Source organism: Nicotiana tabacum, chromosome 17 (assembly GCF_000715075.1).
Source record: "Nicotiana tabacum cultivar K326 chromosome 17, ASM71507v2, whole genome shotgun sequence".
NCBI classification, from domain to species: Eukaryota; Viridiplantae; Streptophyta; class Magnoliopsida; order Solanales; family Solanaceae; genus Nicotiana; species Nicotiana tabacum.
The window spans coordinates 134,039,611-134,057,810 of record NC_134096.1 but is presented as its reverse complement, the minus strand read 5'-3'; the positions used below and the strand labels follow the sequence as shown (position 1 = coordinate 134,057,810).

Here is an 18,200-nt window from a genome sequence, read left to right as displayed (position 1 = left end):
TATAAGTCTCTTTAATTTAATAGAGATTTTATTCATTAAAATTCACACAAAATTATTGATAACAATATAATAAAATTTAAAATAATAAGATTAATAAAATATATATATCTTCTCTTATATTACAAAACGAAAGCGAACAGACAAAAATATTAAACAAAGTAATATGCTAAAAAAATACTATTAATAATATAAAAATACTAAATATTGAATAATAAAAAAAAAATATAGAACAAAAAAGTTATTCAATAACTATATAAGTCATAATAATTTAATTTAATTAATATTTTTAATATTGGCCGCGTGCGAGTACCACTACTAGTTAATAATTAATAAAACTGTTCAGTCTATTATCAAGACCCATATATCCTTAAAACCCGATCCATTTTAGCACACAACTCCATTTTTCATTTTACAGTTGTAACTTTTCATAACAGAATCTCAGTTACACTCCTGACTCCACTCCCCCTCCCCCCCCCCAAAAAAAAAATAAAAATAAATCCGGTGACTACTGGATCGCCACCGACCGCTGCCGTAACACATGCTTCGGAACTTACGCACGCGGCGGCGTCCGCTTTACGGTGCTCACATTTGTGCCTTAGCCGCCGCGATTCTCCTCCTCCTTTCCGTTTCACTCCTCTACAGTCGCCTCAACTTCTTCCTCCAACCTAACAATCACCACCCGCACTCCCTCCAATACGACACTATTTCACTGAACAATCCTCTCGTGGACGATTTAGCCGACGCTGATTACCGCTCCTCTGACGACCGCATCGACGAGCTCGACGTTGCTGACAATAACAACAACAATAACGATGATGAGTTCCTCTTATCCAACGAATCCGAAGAGGACGACGAAGAACTCATCAACCAATATCCTAGGGTTTCCTCCACGTATTTCTACGATCAGAGGCACGGAGTTGTACGGAGAGCGTTTAACAAGCGATCGATTGAGGAATGGGAGGATTACGTTAATTTCGAATCGAGGATGAAGGTAGGATTAGGGTTTAAGAGTGATGAATCTAAGGCCGCGTTTGGATCTGATGATTTTCCAGTAGATGTGCAAATGAGAATGAAATTGAGTGAGATTAAGAGTGTTGAAGATGCTTTGTTACTAAAAGGATCACCTTTGAGGGAAGGGTGGGGTGAGTGGTTTGAAAAGAAGAGTGATTTTTTGAGGCGGGATCGGATGTTCAAGTCGAATTTGGAGGCGTTAAATCCAAATAATAATCCCATGTTCCAGGATCCTGATGGAGCTGGGATTACTGGATTGAGTAGAGGGGATAAAATTGTATTGAAAGTGTTGATGAATGAGCTTAAGAAAGTTCCATTTCTGGTGAAAAAGCCACTTTCGGTTTCTGAATTGAGAAAATCTGAGCTGGTTAGTGATGCTTTGGATTTGCACAAGATGGTGGGGCTGGCCAAAAATGATGCCTTTGAGTCGAAAGAGTTGAAGTTCAATACTGAATTAGTGAAAACTAATGATGCGTATGTGAATAAAGGGAAGAGAGCGGAGCGTAGAACATTAAATGATAATGCTAGAATTGGAAAAAGAGCTGTACATGTTCATGATACTGATGAAGATTTAGCTACTAGGAGTAACAAAGGGATACACAATGGTAATAGGAAAGCTGTGGAAGGTGAGACAAGAGGTGAAGTTTCTGGGCAAGTCTAGGCTGATGGAAAGAGATGGGGTTACTTTCCGGGTTTGCAACCCCGGTTGTCTTTTGCTAATTTTATGAATTCCTTTTTCAGGAAAGCAAAATGTACAATGAGATTTTTCATGGTGTGGAATTCTCCTGCATGGATGTTTACCACTCGGTATCATAGGGGACTTGAGAGCGTACTTAACCATCACTCGGATGCCTGTGTGGTGGTTTTCTCTGAGACAATAGAACTTAACTTCTTTAGTGGTTTTGTGAAGGATGGGTAAATTCCTGAATTTCTTTCTGCCTTCAGTTCGTAATGTTTGTTTGAATTATTTGAAGTTTCCATGTTTGCGTCAGGAAGACTGTACTAATTATGGTGTTTCCTAGAAGTCTTAAGTTCTTCTTACAGCAGCAAAGGAAAAAGAAAAAGAAGATTGTCTTAAGTTGTTCTTTGTGCATATATGCGCGTGTGCATGTTTATCGTGTTGTATTCTTCTATTTGCAATTTTATTGGGAATGGATTTGATGATGGCTTATTTTCCGCAGCTTCAAAGTGACTGTTGTGATGCCCAATCTTGATGAGCTCCTACAGGATACACCAACACATGTATTTGCTTCTGTCTGGTACGAGTGGAAGCAGACAAAACATTATCCCTTACATTACAGTGAACTTGTCAGGGTGGCAGCTCTATACAAGTAAGGAATATGCGAAATATTTACTTGGCCTTGTATTTGTATTGTATGTACTGTGCAATTACTTGAAGTGTCATTTCTACGATGATGCATTGTAGTTACAATTCAAATATATTACCGTTTGCCTAGAGTGGCATAACAGAGTTCAAAAGCTCTAGTGTTTCTTGTGTATAACATTTTGACTCGACTAAGGCAAAGTAGATAAATAACCAGTACATAAGATCCCGATTGCATATTTGAATCAGTAGAATTACTTATTATATAAAAAAGTAAAAAACTTCCGAATTATCATTTCAATATTAACAAGTTGATGCGTGGATCATCAGAAAAGCAGAAACAGGTACCTTCTGTACCAGTATACAACTCATGAATGGATAACTGATGAATGTGATAGGAATTAGTGAAAGAAGGAAGAGTAGCAATAGATGAGCTTCAATTGAATGAAGTTTATTTCATTTTAATTTTATATTTGTGTACTTGTTTCTCCTAATCTTCTTCATATAAACTGATATTCTTAAACTTGGACTAGAAAGCAACAAGGTTGTTCATGAAGATAAGAGATGGAATTAATGATGGTGAGAAGACTACTAAATAAGGATCTAAGTTTATGGGATATGCAAAATTTTGGATGTTAGCATATATGTTAATGGATAGTCCACTGAAGTTGTCTGTGGCACATGGTAAGGGTTTTTTAAGATCACATGTTTCTCAGAATTTTTCTGCTCCTAGTGAGGGTTTTGTTTTAGCAATATATGCCCATAGCTGAATTATATGAGTTTTCCTTAGGGAAAATAAATTGTTGTTTGCACCAACATCTCTTGGCGAAAGCCAAGAACCTTATGACATCATGATCGTGTTAGAATATGTTTGCCATAAATATAGAAATTTATGTGTAATTGTACCTGTTTTCTCCGAAATGTCTAAGTCACAATCTTTTTTGCTGTATCACATTGTTTGAATAATGATTGAAGGATTGACTAAAGGGGGCATTTGACAGATGTTGTCCTATGGGTTATTTACAGCTGTGGTCCTGTTTGTAATGAACTTCTTGCTAAGTCCTTTTACTGCAGCATTGTTTTTGCTTCAGTGATAATGATCTTCAATTTCTTTTGATGAAATTCATAGTTTTTCGGTGTTGTTAATAAACTTCATGTGCTCTTTTGCCTTGTCGCTTGCAGGTATGGGGGAATCTATCTTGACTCGGATATCATAGCGTTGAATTCATTGTCTTCGCTTAATAATACTGTTGCTTTTGAGAATGACCTACGTGGAAAAACTTTGAATGGTGCTGTAATGGCATTTAGAAAGCAAAGGTACTTGTAACTCCACTTTTGCCGTCTGTAGTTCTTAACTGCCATGCTCTAGTTTGCGTACTTGGACCTTGCAATATCCATCTGTTCTCTGGTATTTTGTAAGTAAGCAATAAAGCAGGTTTGCACGTTCTACAATTGGGGCCAACTGAGGAAGAAATTTGGATATTGAAGTAAGGGCAATTAGGAAGGACATTTGGATTGATAAAATTATTTTCTTTTACTGTTTAATCTGATGCTGGTGGCTACTGCCGTTTTGTGGATAAAATAACATATTCTTTTAGTAAGATAAAGATCGATGCACCCCCCCCCCCCCCCAAACACACACACACACACAAAAAACCCCAACCAAAAAAAATAAAAAAATAAAGAGGAAATAAAGGGTTCTTTCATCTTGCAAATGAACAAACTATTTTGGTTGTCCTTGCTGGTGGGAGGTGTATCCATTGGATTAGTCAAGGTACATGCAAGTCGGCCTGGACACACCACTGTTCTAAAAAATAAAGTAATGTTCGAGTTGTCATTTGCCTGAAAATGCTACCAAAGGATTCCATTTTAGAATTAGAATAACCTCAAACCGTGCTACCTCTTAAAGTGTATTGTGGGAAAAGGACAGGACAATACAAGTATTCCGTAGCAAAAGTATATAAAGGATGTAAAGTATATTCTCTTCTGTCTACCCTATGGCCAAGATTCACTTTCTTGTACGCCTTTTGCAGTCCTTTTATAATGGAGTGTTTGAAGGAGTTTTATGCCTCTTATGACGACGCACAATTGAGGTGGAATGGAGCTGATCTTTTGACAAGAGTTGCTAGTAACTTTTCTGGCAATGATAATCCGATAGAACGATGGAGATCAAGTTTCAACCCTCTTTTCTTATCTTCCCTATCAGTCATAATAATATTACCAGGTACAGACTTTACTACCTTTTAGTCTTTAGTTTAAAAGTATAAAATGTGGTACTTAGAATTGTAAATGCTTAAATTTATTAGTGAAAGATTTATTATTGTTATTTCAAACTTTTAATTGTTAGTAACATTACCATTTCAAAAAAGAAATTTAGTCATATTAACATTATTGCCTTTTTCCTTTTCTTGCCATGATAGGTAGTGTCACAACTAGAGTTATTGTAGAGTTATTGGTTGCACTTACGGTCATGATGTTATTACTAATTTGGTTAAAATATACTGCTCTAACTAATGCATAATGGTGACGTCATATAACTTTGTTGAGTCTTGTACTGAAAGAGAGGAACATTAGTCTAGCCCCCTTACAGCATAAGCAACACTTTCTGTTTTAGTAATGCTGCAAAATTTTAAGGGGCAGGATCCACAAAGCTCATTTGGGATGAAAGTCAAAATCCTTAGTTGGAACATTAGGGGGTTGAATGAGAGTAAGAAGAGGGGGATCATCAAATCTTTGTTGATGAAGTGGAAGGCAGATATAGTATGTTTGCAGGAGACAAAAATTGAAGAGTGGTCACAACAATTAGTAGGTTCTTTATGGGGAAATAGATGGGCTAGCTGGGCAGATTTGCAAGCAAATGGCACAAGAGGTGGGGTCATCATTTTGTGGGACAGGAGGTTGTGGAAAAGCATTAGCATTCAGCAAGGTATATACTCGGTTTCTGTCATTCTAGAAAGTCTCCAGGAACAATTCATGTGGTGTTACACTGGGGTATATGGGCGACATTCAAATTCAGCAAGAAAGGATCTTTGGCATAAATTGACAGCAATAAGGGGTATTTGGGATGAGCATTGGGTGATAGGGGGAGATTTTAATGTATGCAGATATGAGCATGAACAATTCAACTGTCTTAGTAGGTCCAGAGCAATGAAATCTTTCTCTGATATTATATTGGAATTGGAACTGTTGGACTTATCCCTACAGGGAGCTCAATATACATGGTAGGGAGCTCAATATACATGGTCCAGAGCTCAATATACATGGTCTACAGGGAGCTCAATATACATGGTCTAGAGGTGAAGAACAACTTCAGGCTTCTAGAATTGATAGGTTCTTAATCTCATCTGAGTGGAATGACAACTTCAAGGCGATAAAGCAGGTGGCTTTACCCAGAGTCTGATCATAAGCCATTAATGCTTGAATGTGGGGATTGGGACTCCAATTCGTCTTATTTTAAATTTGAGAATATGTGGTTGCTAGCGGAGGGATTCATGGACTCAGTTAAAGAATGGTGGTCCAGTTATCGGGTAGTGGGCAGTCCAGACTTCATCTTGACTCAAAAACTGAGGAACCTGAAGAAAGACATCTCATGCTGGAATAGGGAGGTATTTGGAAAACTAGAAACTCAAAAAAGTAAGGCACTTAATGAACTAACTATGTTGGAACAATCATCTGAAGGCAGAGTTCAAACACAAGTTGAGAAGGCTCAAATGATCAAACCTGCAATCACAAATTCAGCAGTTAGCAAAGATTGAGGAGGTTTTATGGAGACAAAAATCAAGATGCTTATGGCTTAAGGATGGAGATAGAAATACAAAGTACTTCCAAAAGATGGCTAATGCTCATAGAAGAAACAACTGCATTGATAGGCTACAGATGGGGGAAGTCATCATTGAAGATAAGGAGGAAATCAAAAGTGAAATCCTGAACTTCTACCAGCAGTTGTACATAGAGAATGAACCTTGGAGGCCGTCAGCTAGATTTGACAATCTAGCTAGGATTTCAGAAGCTGAGAGAAACTGGTTGGAAAGGGAGTTTGAGGAACAGGAGATTCTTTCAACTATTAGAAAATGTGCTCCAGATAAGGCTCCAGCACCTGATGGTTTTACTATGGCATTCTTTCAACATGCTTGGGAGATTATCAAAAAGGAGGTTATTGATGCAATGAATCACTTTCACCACAACTGCCACATGGTTAAATCTATTAATGCCTCTTTTATTGCTCTGATTCTTAAAAAGAAAGGCGCAACCGAGCTCAAGACCAATCAGTCTTATAAGCAGTGTTTATAAGATTGCTTCTAAACTTTTGGCTGAAAGGCTTAAAACAGTCATTGGGAAGTTGGTATCGGGGAGTCAGAATGCTTTTGTGAAAGGGAGACAAATCACAGATGCTGCTCTCATTGCAAATGAGGCACTAGATTGGAGACTTAAGAGTGGAGAGCCAGGGTTGTTATTTAAACTGGACATTGAGAAAGCTTTTGACAAAGTGAGCTGGTCATACTTGCTCGCAATTCTGATGCACATGGGCTTTGGGAAAAGATGGATAAGATGGATCAAGTTCAGCATCAGTACTGTTAAGTATTCGATCTTAGTGAACAGTGGTCCAGTGGGTTTCTTTTCTCCACAAAGAGGTATCCGACAGGGTGACCCTATCTCACCGTTCCTCTTTATCTTGGCCATGGAAGGGCTTAGTAAAATGCTGCAGAAAGCCAGCCAGTTACATTGGATAGAAGCTTTTAAAATTGGGAGGAATGTTGGGACTCAAACTGCTGCCAATTTGTTTTGTTGGTCTAGACTGTACCCTATCAACAATATTGATCATCTTTTGGATTTCATTAGCTCCTTAGCTAAGAGTGGGTTGCTCTAGTGGTAAGCACCCTCCACTTCCAACCAAGAGGTTGTGAGTTCGAGTCACCCTAAGAGCAAAGTGGGTAGTTCTTGGAGGGAGGGAGCCGAGGGTCTATCGGAAACAACCTCTCTACCCCAGGGTAGGGGTAAGGTCTGCGTACACACTACCCTCTCCGGACCTCACTAGTGGGATTATACTTGGTTGTTGTTGTTGTTGTTGCTCCTTAGCTCTGGCTTAGCCAATTATGTATAGGAGCCGGAATATTTTTGTAAGCTCAAATTCCAAATCATGTACTTCTTGCATCTTCTTGATGCCATCTATTGAAATCACTTACTTTATCAAAAAAAAAATGCTGCAAAATTTTAACAACAAAACAGGTAATTTTAATATTGATTTGAATTTCGATATTTTTCCTATATCAGGAGTCAATTTTGACCTCGTAAAACATTGATTCGTGTAGTTTAGCCCTAATAATATTCTTAAATCCCCGACGAAGTATAAGCTAAAGGGAATAAAAACTGATGACGTTCAATCCTACGCCTCTAAGTGAAGCGTAGACGGTCGTTAGCAATAATAAACCCAACTAGGTTGGGATCGAATCCCACAAGGAGTAAGTGTGTGCTAAAGTGTTTAGAAGTGTGCAAACTCGATGTTTCTTAAGTTTATCTTCTAACAAAAGAGTGGTGATCAGTTATGTCTAATTTTCTACTAAAATTTAACTACGGACTTTTATTGAACACGTAGAATGCAAATAAAGATGGTTTGTTTTCTGATAAAGAGAAGGACCGGGATTGCAACCTCAATATGGCATAATTAGTTCATGGGTGTCCTTAATCTTGCCTAAATACTTCGCATTAGTGATTATGATCCAATCGATAGCTGCCCACTAGAATTTTCCAACTATAGCCAAGCTTTTCCCTAAAAAGTTCTTTCAAACCCAAAGGAATTCAATAAGCCCCAATTGATAATGACCTAAGTAGAAATTTTCCAATTCCTAGTTCGATTTTATTAATCAAGCTTCATTAATTCCTTAATAAGCTCCAATCCTTGCTACTTGTTGACTACCCAATCTAATTTCCACATTTCCAAGTAAGAAATAGATAAAAAGGGCTCAATCTGGTGTTTGCAACCACCAAATTAACACTAAAACATGGAAACAAGTAGATAATCAATCCAAGTAATAATAAGCAAGATGAACAAAGACCCATTCACACTAATGCCATTAGAGTTTATAATCCAGCTATGGAGCTTAGCTACTCATGCTAGAAATGAAAAATAAGAGTTGAGATGAAAAGATAAACATAATTAAGACTTAAAAGAGTAAGAAAATCCAAACAAGGTGTTGATTTTTCCAATCCTTCCCAAATTAGCTAAAGGCTAATATGGAGTACAAAAGAGAAGCAAAGATGGCCTAAAAATGACCTAAACTTCTATATATATTAAGTCCCAAAAGTGGACAAAATTGCCCTTGGTTAGCCCCCCGTAGCTTCAGATTCAGGCTTCAAGTAGGCTGCTTTTTTCAGGGCTTCACGTAGGCTACGTGAATTTCAGCTTCTTCAGGTGATTTTTCCCATGTAGGCTGCGCATGTAGGCTATGTGCTTCTCGTATGCAAAACCAGAACATCCCAGTCTTCAGCTTAATCCCATTTTCCAGGTACGTAGGCTACATGCTTCGCGTCGTAGGCTACGTAAATTTTTGGCCTTCAGTTACAACTTCAATTCTTCCAATTGTTCACTTGGACTTGGTCTTTTCTTGCTATTTGTCCATGTTTATCATTCTCAAAGCGTCCACCTCTTCTTAATCCTGAAAATACACCATTCAAAGCATAATTACTCAACTTATTCCAACAAATGGGGCATAAAACTCTATAGAAACACAAGAGAAGTTAGCTAAAAAGCTAACTTATCAAAAACCTTGGCTGTCTAATATCTCATTCAGCGAGCTTCAGCAGCATCCGAACATGTCATGGTTTTTGTAACCAAACATCAACATCGGTTTATTTTTCTTCTTATTGCTGGGATGATAGTCCAAAACAGGGGGTTATAGACAAAAGTATGTACCAACTCTCCCTTTTCCTTTGACAGATATTTCTCAGCACCAGCAACAGAGAGTGAGAAAGCTGAACAAGATATGCTATTTAAAACTATACTCAAAGAAGCAGTCACATTTCACTTTTGGAATGGCTTAACTTCAGCTATGGTTCCAGAGACTGAGAGCCTTGCATACCGGATCATTAATTACAATTGCCTACATTGCTCAGAAGAATTATGAATCTCTTGCAAAAGCATTAAAGCAGACGGCCTTGTAAAACATTTTATTTTCATGCCATTAGATACCTCACAGCTTTTAAAGAGATTCAAAAGAGTGTCAGTTATGAAGATGTACATTTGAAATTCCGGTGCTGTTTTCCATGAAGAAAGGCTGCTTGCAGTGGTGATGTCCTGTCTATATACAAATTGTTGTTGTAGGAAACATGAATCTTTAGTTGGCTGAAGGCTTCTGGATCTCGTGTTCTTAGTCTATTAGTTGGTGTAGATTCTCACAAGGGAGGATTAAGAGATCCCACTTTTTATAGCTGAGATCTTTTTGTATATTTGCTTCCCTTTGATTTGTGTAGTTCTCACTTTATCGGTCTGATTTAGATGATTCACTTAGTTTAATCCAAAGTTTTGTAGAACTATTTGTAGTCATTGACAACACAACAATCATATATTTTAGTGATGTTTCTTTTAAATTATTTCTACATCTGCAGCTTCACATCATTTCTTCTCTTTTCTCTCATCTCATTTAGACTGCCATATATCGTCAATGTCACATTTCATGCCTTATAAAACATTTTTACTCTCATGCCAGTAGATACCACAGAACTTTTAAAGAGATTCAAAAGAGAGTTTAAAGTTGTGTGGTATCTCTTTAAAGAGATTCAAATGAAGTTGCACATGAATTCTACTTTTTGATTTTTTATTTGAACGTTATATATTAGAAATACCAGGTTTATACGATGTAACCAAATTTAATCTCATTATTTGGAAATTATAGGAATCCAGAGCCAATGGTCTAATTCCACCTAGTGGCGACTATTGACAAACTGGAGCTTGATCTTTTTGAGGGTTGAAAGAGCATCTTCCATGTTAATTCTTGCATCAGGTATCACTACAGTGCAGCTCAAAGCTAATTCCATGATAGATAGCATATACTGCATCTTTGCGTCGGTTTGTTCATCCACTGGCTGTACCAAATTAGCATCCACCACCTTATGAATCTCACTTGGAAAAGAATCACTAACCCAACGTCGTATGCTCAAGTCTCCAGTAAATATTTCATCACTTGGTCTCATTCGTGTAAACGTCTCCATCATCAAGATGCCAAAACTATAAACATCACAACTTGTAGATACTATTCCATCTTGTCCATACTCTGCAATCATGGTCAAAATAATTAGAAAAGCTTACCAATCTATATCCAGGGGAAAAATTAATGTTTTGGATACTCTAAGAATATGAGGAAGCTTTAAAGTTATAATACCTGGAGCAATGTATCCAATGGATGCAATTGTCCTAGTTTGAACAAAAGCGTCTCCTGCACCTAACAATTTTGCAATGCCAAAATCACTGACATGGCCAACCATATCTTGATCTAGCAAGACATTGCTTGGCTTCAAGTCACAATGCACCACATGTGTTGAATAGCCATTGTGAAGATAGTCCATTGCAGATGCAACATCTATCATTATATTCAATCTCTGCAACATGTCTAAGAAAAAGTTATGAGAGTATAGCCATTTTTCAAGTGTACCATTCGGCATGTATTCTAATACTAATGCTCTGAAATCAAGGTTAGAGCAACTAGTGATGACTTTAGTAAGATTTCGATGGCGGAGGTTTCTTAGCATCTCACATTCTGTGTCAAAACTTTTGAATGCACCCTCTAATTGCACATTGAATACCTTTGCTGCCAAAAGAGTACCATCCCTAAGCATCCCTTTATAGACCATGCTGAAACTCCCACTACCAAGCAAGTTGCTTTCACTAAATCCTTCTGTTGCTTGTTCAAGTTCATAATAGGAAATTCTTTCATGCCCTTTGACCAGAGTCACATCTGCTTGACCTGCATTCTTCTTTTTCTTTCGCAATCTTAAAAATACATATGCAAGGGCTAATGCAAGAAATAGCAGCCCCACTCCCAAAAGGACGTACAAAGCCAAGATTGCCTTTTTCCTCTTTGACCTCTTAGTAGATTTGACGACACATGGTGGCACATGAAACTTAGAATCGCCACAAAGAGCATCATTGGACAAGAAAGATTGACCCGTGGCATTTGCAAAAGGACCTCCGGTGGGAATCTCTCCACTGAGTTTATTTAATGAGATGTTCAGATATTTGAGATTCTTAAGAGCTTCTAATGGCTTTGGAATTTCACCACTAAGATTGTTAAAAGACAACTCCAAGACTTCCAAGGCCAACATTTTGCCAAATGAATCTGGAATTGGCCCCTCTAATCTATTATGTGCCAGAGAAAGTTTAGTCAATTTATCTAAGCCCCCTATAGTGCTAGGCATCTCACCAGAAAAATCATTTTTCGACAGATCAATGAGTGCAGCAGCCCTTAAATTTCCAATCTCTTGAGGAATTTGCCTACTTAATAAATTGGATGAAGCATCTAACTCTATGAGATCTTCAAGGCTTCCCAAGCTTGAAGGTAAACTCCAATTCAGGCTGTTGTAGGCTAGATAAAGTTTCCTCAAACTGGTAACGTTTCCTAAGCATGGTGGCACTGAACCAGAAAACTGATTTCCTGACAAGTCTAGTGCTCCAAGATTCTTTAAATTGCAGATAGCATCTGGTATGGTTCCTTCTATCTTGTTGCTATCTAGGTAAAGTTCTTGAAGGTTCAGCATGCCTAGGACAGTTTTTGGAATATGTCCAATCAACTCATTGTTAGACAGAGTCATCTTCGCCACTCCAGTAAGATTACCAATTTCTTCAGGAATGATGCCCTTCAGTTTACAATTTTCTCCATAAAAAATTTGCAGAGTGTCAGAGAAATTTCCAATAGATGCCGGAAGAACACCATCCAACGGATTTTCAGCAAAACCGACTTCTCTTAGATTCCTACAGCTTGTCAAATATGTCAGAAAGCTCAATGAGGAATCGCTAAAAAAATTGTTCATCTGCAAGTTCAAAAGCTCAAGCTGTTCTAAGTTACCAAGTGATTGAGGAATTGGACCTGTGAAACTGTTGTAAGCGATGTCAAGTATTCTGAGTCTTGAAGAATTTGAGATAGAAGGAGAGATAAAACCACTCAGATTATTCCCTCCAATATAAAATTCTTCTAGGTTTTGCATGCCACGGCCTAAATCTGAAGGTAAAGTACCTGAAAACCTGTTACTGCCAAGTGCTAGGATCAGCAGTGTGGACATGTTCAAAATACTTGCAGGGACAGAACCAATAAACTCATTTTCAGATAAATCCAGTTGCTGTAGTTTCTTAAGGTATCCTAGCTCCACTGGTATCTCTCCTGTCAAGTGGGGGAAATATATCAGTACCAGCTTGGTCGAAGAGAAAAAAAGGGAGAAAATTTCGGATTTCTTTGTAAGGAAATATCATACTACCTTCCAAATGCATAGATCCAAGAGCTAATCCTCTCAAAGCTGTTAAGTTGGCTAATTCTCTTGGTATAGTTCCAATGAATTCATTTTCATACAATGACAAGAGTTGAAGCTTTCTGCATTTTTCTAAGTTTGGTGGAATAACTCCATTGAGGTAGTTGAACGAGATGTAAAGTCCTTCCAAGTTTGGAAGATGGTCACATATAGTTGTTGGAAGCTTACCAGCGAGATTGTTGCCAGTAAGAGCAATGCGTTGAATTGATGTAATGTTAAATATTGTTGGTGGTATAGAGCCAGTAAGTCGGTTGCGTTGCAGGTCTAAGAAAGTCATGCAACGGAGATCACCGAGTTCTCGAGGGATCTCTCCTACAAGGAAATTTTCCCTTATTCTTAACACTTCCAGCTTTGTTAGATTGGAAATGGAAGATGGGATTTCTCCAGAGAATTGATTGCTGGAAAGGTACACAAAGCGAAGTTTGGGTAACAAACTTAAAAATGATGGTATGATACCAGTAAAGTTATTGCTAGTGACATTAATCAGTTTCAATCTCTGCAAATGAGCCAACTCTTCAGGCAAATCCCCATGAAAAGCGTTGTTACTGATGTCGAGGGAAACTAGAAATGAGAGGTTTCCAAGGTGTGGCGGAATGGTACCATGAAGTTGCATGCTTGAAATGTCTAAAGCTGCGACTCTATGGTGGCGAGAGCTGCAAGTGATTCCAATCCAGTTGCATACTGGGCTGGAAGAAGACCAGTTAGTTGCTAAGATTTTGTTAGGATCAGAAGAAGAAATGTGAGATTTCAAGGCAAGAAGAGCAGCTTCATCAGTGCTGATATTGGGAAACTTAGCCATTGAAGTATGGTGATGAAGCAGAATGAAAACTGCAAGAGCAAAGAGAAGATTGCAACTTCTGTCCATAACTATAACATGCAGGCTTCTTTTAGAATGGATAATGCAAAGCAATGATAGTTAGATGATCTATTTAATGATATCAAATTCACAGGATACCAATATACTGTTGTTAGTCTGTGGAGTGTCAAGTCAAAGTCAGTCAACCACTGACGGGATAACTTTTACTGGTTGTGAGTTGTGGCCACAGGTCCATCTCCATTTTGGACTTTACACTTTAAAAATAAAGTTCAAATGTTATTTAGTGGAATTAGATCAACTTACTGACTGAACACTTTTGAAAAATGAACTGCAAATGTTATTCCAACATTAAATTATATTTTTGAACTGGGTGCTGCATTATTGAGGACTGTAAAACTGGAAAATGGCACTACATGCCTTTATGGAATGTGCCAAAAACGTCAACCAGGAAATCCTATTTTTTCTGGTCGCTTCTGGTGTTGCATTTACAAGTTGACTATATGATGACAGGAAAATTCTTTAAGAAAATGAAGAGCAGTGAAGACAACTTGTTAAATATCAACCAATAAATCTTGACAAAATCGAAAAATACCTTAAGCTCAAATACATGATTTGAAAATTCTTTAGGCATGATTTTTTATGACTTCCAAATTGCATGATAACCTCCAAATACATTTTGCAATTGATGAATCAAGCAGTATCAAAATTATATACTCCAACAACTTATGGACTAGGAATTCTAGACGTAAACCATTTGAAAATACACCAAATGTTGGTCTAATATAAATTATACATTTCGAACAGGGCTGCTGCACTATTGAGGTAAGCCCAGGGCTGGAAAACTGGAAAATAGCATTGGCAACCCTACAGGCAAGTGGCAACAAGTCTCTTTTGCCTTTACTAGATGTGCCAAAAATATCAACCTGGAAATTCTATTCTTTATGGTCAGTTGTGATATTGCATTATGTCCCATTTTCCAAATTAGAATTAAAACACAAAAAGTTGCCCCTAGTTCTGAGAAGATGTCCCCAAAAAGGACTTAAGTCATATACACTAACAATGTAATTTTTTTTTAACACCATCAATGCAATTTAATTACTTTCAAGTTTACCATATCAAACTTGCTGCGAAGAGCAACTCATTTTTGTAAGTCACTTAACCTAATAGTATAAATAATTCATAAACTGACATTGCACAAAACTTAAACTCAGCAAAAAATAGGTCATGGCTATATCCAGCTGACTGGATGATGTTGTTGATTTATAAGAAACTGGACAGACAAGAACATAGCCAGTTACGTTGAATTATCCTTTCTACCAGGATTTGAAACAGTCATTCTATAATGACTCGTGTAATATTCATGGACAAGCGTAAATATTATTTAATCTGCTTTAATAAGAAAAGAGTAGAATAATATATTTAAAAATGTAAAAAAAGGGAAAAGAACACACTATTAGAACATGCGACATAAACTGTTATTACTGGTGACCGTTCGATATGACAACTGAATGGCTGCTCGCTTTATTATTGAGGTTTATAAGTGCATTAGAGAGTTTTTGCATTTTGCACCATTAATTTTCTCATGTGTGTGTATCTTTTTTATTTGCACTATCTCAATAGGACTTAAGCAGGTTAACTGTTCTAATTGTTGTGTTTTCTTTCTTGATTCAATTCCTACCAAGTCTTCATGAATTTGTTCCTCTTATGTTAGAAAAAACCTGCTTTGTTTTCCAACTATGTCCTTATTTCCTGTTCAGTAATAGCTTTACTACCAATTTCTCTGATTGCTTACATTATTGTTTTCTTTTGTGGCTTGCAGTAAGTAGCGGCTTCCTGGTATGCATGAAGAAAGACAGTATTGAAAGCATATATGACACTTTTAAGGAGTGTGCTATTCTTAATACATAGGAGGAGTATAGGACTAGTATACGTGCGACCCCCTTAACTCTATATCCTATAGCCACTATCTAGGATGTTCTATATCAAATTGTGCTGTTCTTAGTACTGATCTAAATTGTTCTTGCTTTCATGTTTGAATTTCCTAAACTGTCCTGTGTACTATTAACTTGTCCTACAGGTATGCTCCTGCGCAAATGCAACTCAAATTTTTACCATTTCTTTTATGATTGTGAGAAGGTACGAGAGAAAATATGTTATTGATATTAGATGAACAATACAATACAAGAGGTCCTTATTTATAGCTATACTATACAAGGACATTCTACTCTTCTACCAATGTGGGACAATACTACACTATATACATGCTGTAAACTAATACTCCCCCTCAAGCAGGTGCATACAAATCATATGTACCGAGCTTGTTACATATATAACCAATACGAGGACCAGTGAAAGACTTGGTGAAAATATCTGCAAGTTGATCATCCGACCTCACAAACTTTGTAGCAATCTCTCCTGAAAGTATCTTTTCTCTGACGAAGTGACAATCAATCTCAATGTGTTTAGTTCTCTCATGAAACATCGGATTTGATGCAATATGAAGGGCAGCTTGATTATCGCACACAAGTTCTATCCGACTGATTTCACCAAATTTCAACTACTTGAGCAATTGTTTAGTCCATACTAGCTCACATGTTGCCATAGCCATTGCTCGATATTCTGCTTCTGCACTAGACCGAACAACTACATTCTGTTTCTTGCTCTTCCAGGACACCAAATTTCCTCCTACTAAAACACAATATCCAGACGTAGAACGTCTATCAGAAGGTGATCCTGCCCAATCAACATCTGAGTATCCAATGATCTGCTCATGACCTCGATCCTCAAAGAGTAACCCTTTGCCTGAAGCCGATTTTATATATCGAATAATGCGGACAACTGCATCCCAATGACTATCACAGGGAGAATTCATAAACTGACTTACAACACTCACAGGATAAGAAATGTCGGGTCTAGTCACTGTGAGATAATTTAATTTTCCAACCAGCCGCCTATAGCTTGCAGGATCGCTAAGCGGCTCCCCTGTCCTGGCATAAGTTTAGAATTCGGATCCATCGGAGTGTCAACAGGTATGCATCCTATCATCCCCGTTTCCTCAAGAATGTCTAAAGCATATTTTCTTTGAGAAATAACAATACCTGAGCTAGACTGGGCAATCTCAATACCTAGAAAGTACTTCAATCTGCCTAGATCCTTAGTTTGGAAGTGTAGGAAGAGATGCTGCTTCAGATTGGTAATACTATCCTGATCATTGCCAGTAATAACAATATCATCAACATAGACTACCAGATAAATATAGAGACTTGAAGCAGAGTGCCGATAAAATACAGAGTGATCAACTTCACTACGAATCATGCCAAACTCCTGGATAACCGTGCTGAACTTACCAAACCAGGCTCGAGGAGACTGCTTTAGACCATAAAGTAACCGACGCAAGAGACATACAAGGCCACGAGACTCCCCCTAAGCAACAAAACCAGGTGGTTGCTCCATATAAACCTCATCCTCAAGATCACCGTGAAGAAAGACATTTTTAATGTCCAGCTGATAGATGGGCCAATGACTAACCGTAGCCATGGATAGAAAAAGGCGGACTAAAGCCACATGAGAGAAGGTATCACTATAATCGAGCCCAAATATCTGAGTATATCCTTTGGCAACAAGACGGGCCTTAAGTCGATCAATCTGTCCATCGGGACCAACTTTGACTGCATAAACCCAACGACAACCAACAGTAGATTTACCTGAGGGAAGAGGAACAAGCTCCCAAGTACCACTTGTATGTAAAGCAGACATCTCGTCACTTATAGCCTGTCGCCATCCTGGATGAGACAACGCTTCACCTGTAGACTTAGGGATAGAAACCGAGGACAAAGAAGATATAAAAGCATAATGGGGAGATGACAGACGATGATAGTCAAACCGACATAATGAGGATTAGGGTTAAGTGTGGTCCGTATAACTTTACGAAGTGCAATCGGTGTACTAGGAGCAGGGTCATGTGCATGACGAGAACCAGTTGGGCCTAATGGAAGACGCAAACGACGATGATAAGTCAAGAGTGGTGTTCCTGTGGCTGGGGAACTAGGGGGAACAACACTAGACTCCTCAACGGTTGGTATGGATGAAACCTCTATGGTCGAAGGTAGAGGAGGAGCTATAGTAAACTCCTCAAAGGTCGGTATAGGTAAGACCTCAGATATATCATGGTGGTCAACAGAGGTAAAGAAAGGTTTAGACTCAAAAAATGTGACGTCAGCTGACATAAAGTACCTACGAAGATCTGGAGAATAACAACGATATCCCTTCTGAATACGAGAATAACCAAGGAAGACACACTTGAGAGCACAAGGAGCTAACTTATCTTTCCCAGGGGCTAAGTTATGAACAAAATACGTGCTCCCAAAAACACGAGGTGGAAGAGAGTATAAGGGTGACTGGGGAAACAATACTGAATGCGGAATCTGATTTTTGATGGGAGATGAAGGCATCCGATTAATCAAATAACAAGCTATGAGAACTGCATCGCCCCAAAAACACAATGGAACACGAGATTAAATTAGAAGTATGCAAGCA

The 18,200-nt window shown here is 38.0% G+C and overlaps 1 protein-coding gene and 1 pseudogene across 1 annotated transcript; one reads left to right on the top strand and one right to left on the bottom strand.

The window, feature by feature from the left end:
* The first annotated feature begins 409 nt into the window (after window positions 1–409).
* On the top strand, window positions 410–9,926 carry LOC107776149 (uncharacterized protein At4g19900-like; annotated as a pseudogene).
* A 300-nt stretch (window positions 9,927–10,226) lies between these two features.
* LOC107776148 (uncharacterized) lies at window positions 10,227–13,874 on the bottom strand. Its single transcript, XM_016595998.2, has 3 exons — window positions 12,797–13,874; window positions 10,711–12,702; window positions 10,227–10,602 (listed from the first exon to the last, which is right to left on the bottom strand). Exons 1-3 carry the CDS (start codon window positions 13,710–13,712, stop codon window positions 10,253–10,255), a joined length of 3,258 nt encoding a protein of 1,085 aa, XP_016451484.2. The 5' UTR covers window positions 13,713–13,874; the 3' UTR covers window positions 10,227–10,252.
* Window positions 13,875–18,200: the final 4,326 nt, after the last annotated feature.

Coding starts and splice junctions, on each gene's coding strand:
- LOC107776148 (XM_016595998.2), bottom strand. CDS start 13,712: ATGGACAGAAGTTGCAATCTTCTCTTTGCTCTTGCAGTTTTCATTCTG. Junction 12,703..12,796: donor TGGATCTATGCATTTGGAAG/GTAGTATGATAT, acceptor CCCACTTGACAG/GAGAGATACCAGTGGAGCTA. Junction 10,603..10,710: donor CATTGGATACATTGCTCCAG/GTATTATAACTT, acceptor CCATGATTGCAG/AGTATGGACAAGATGGAATA.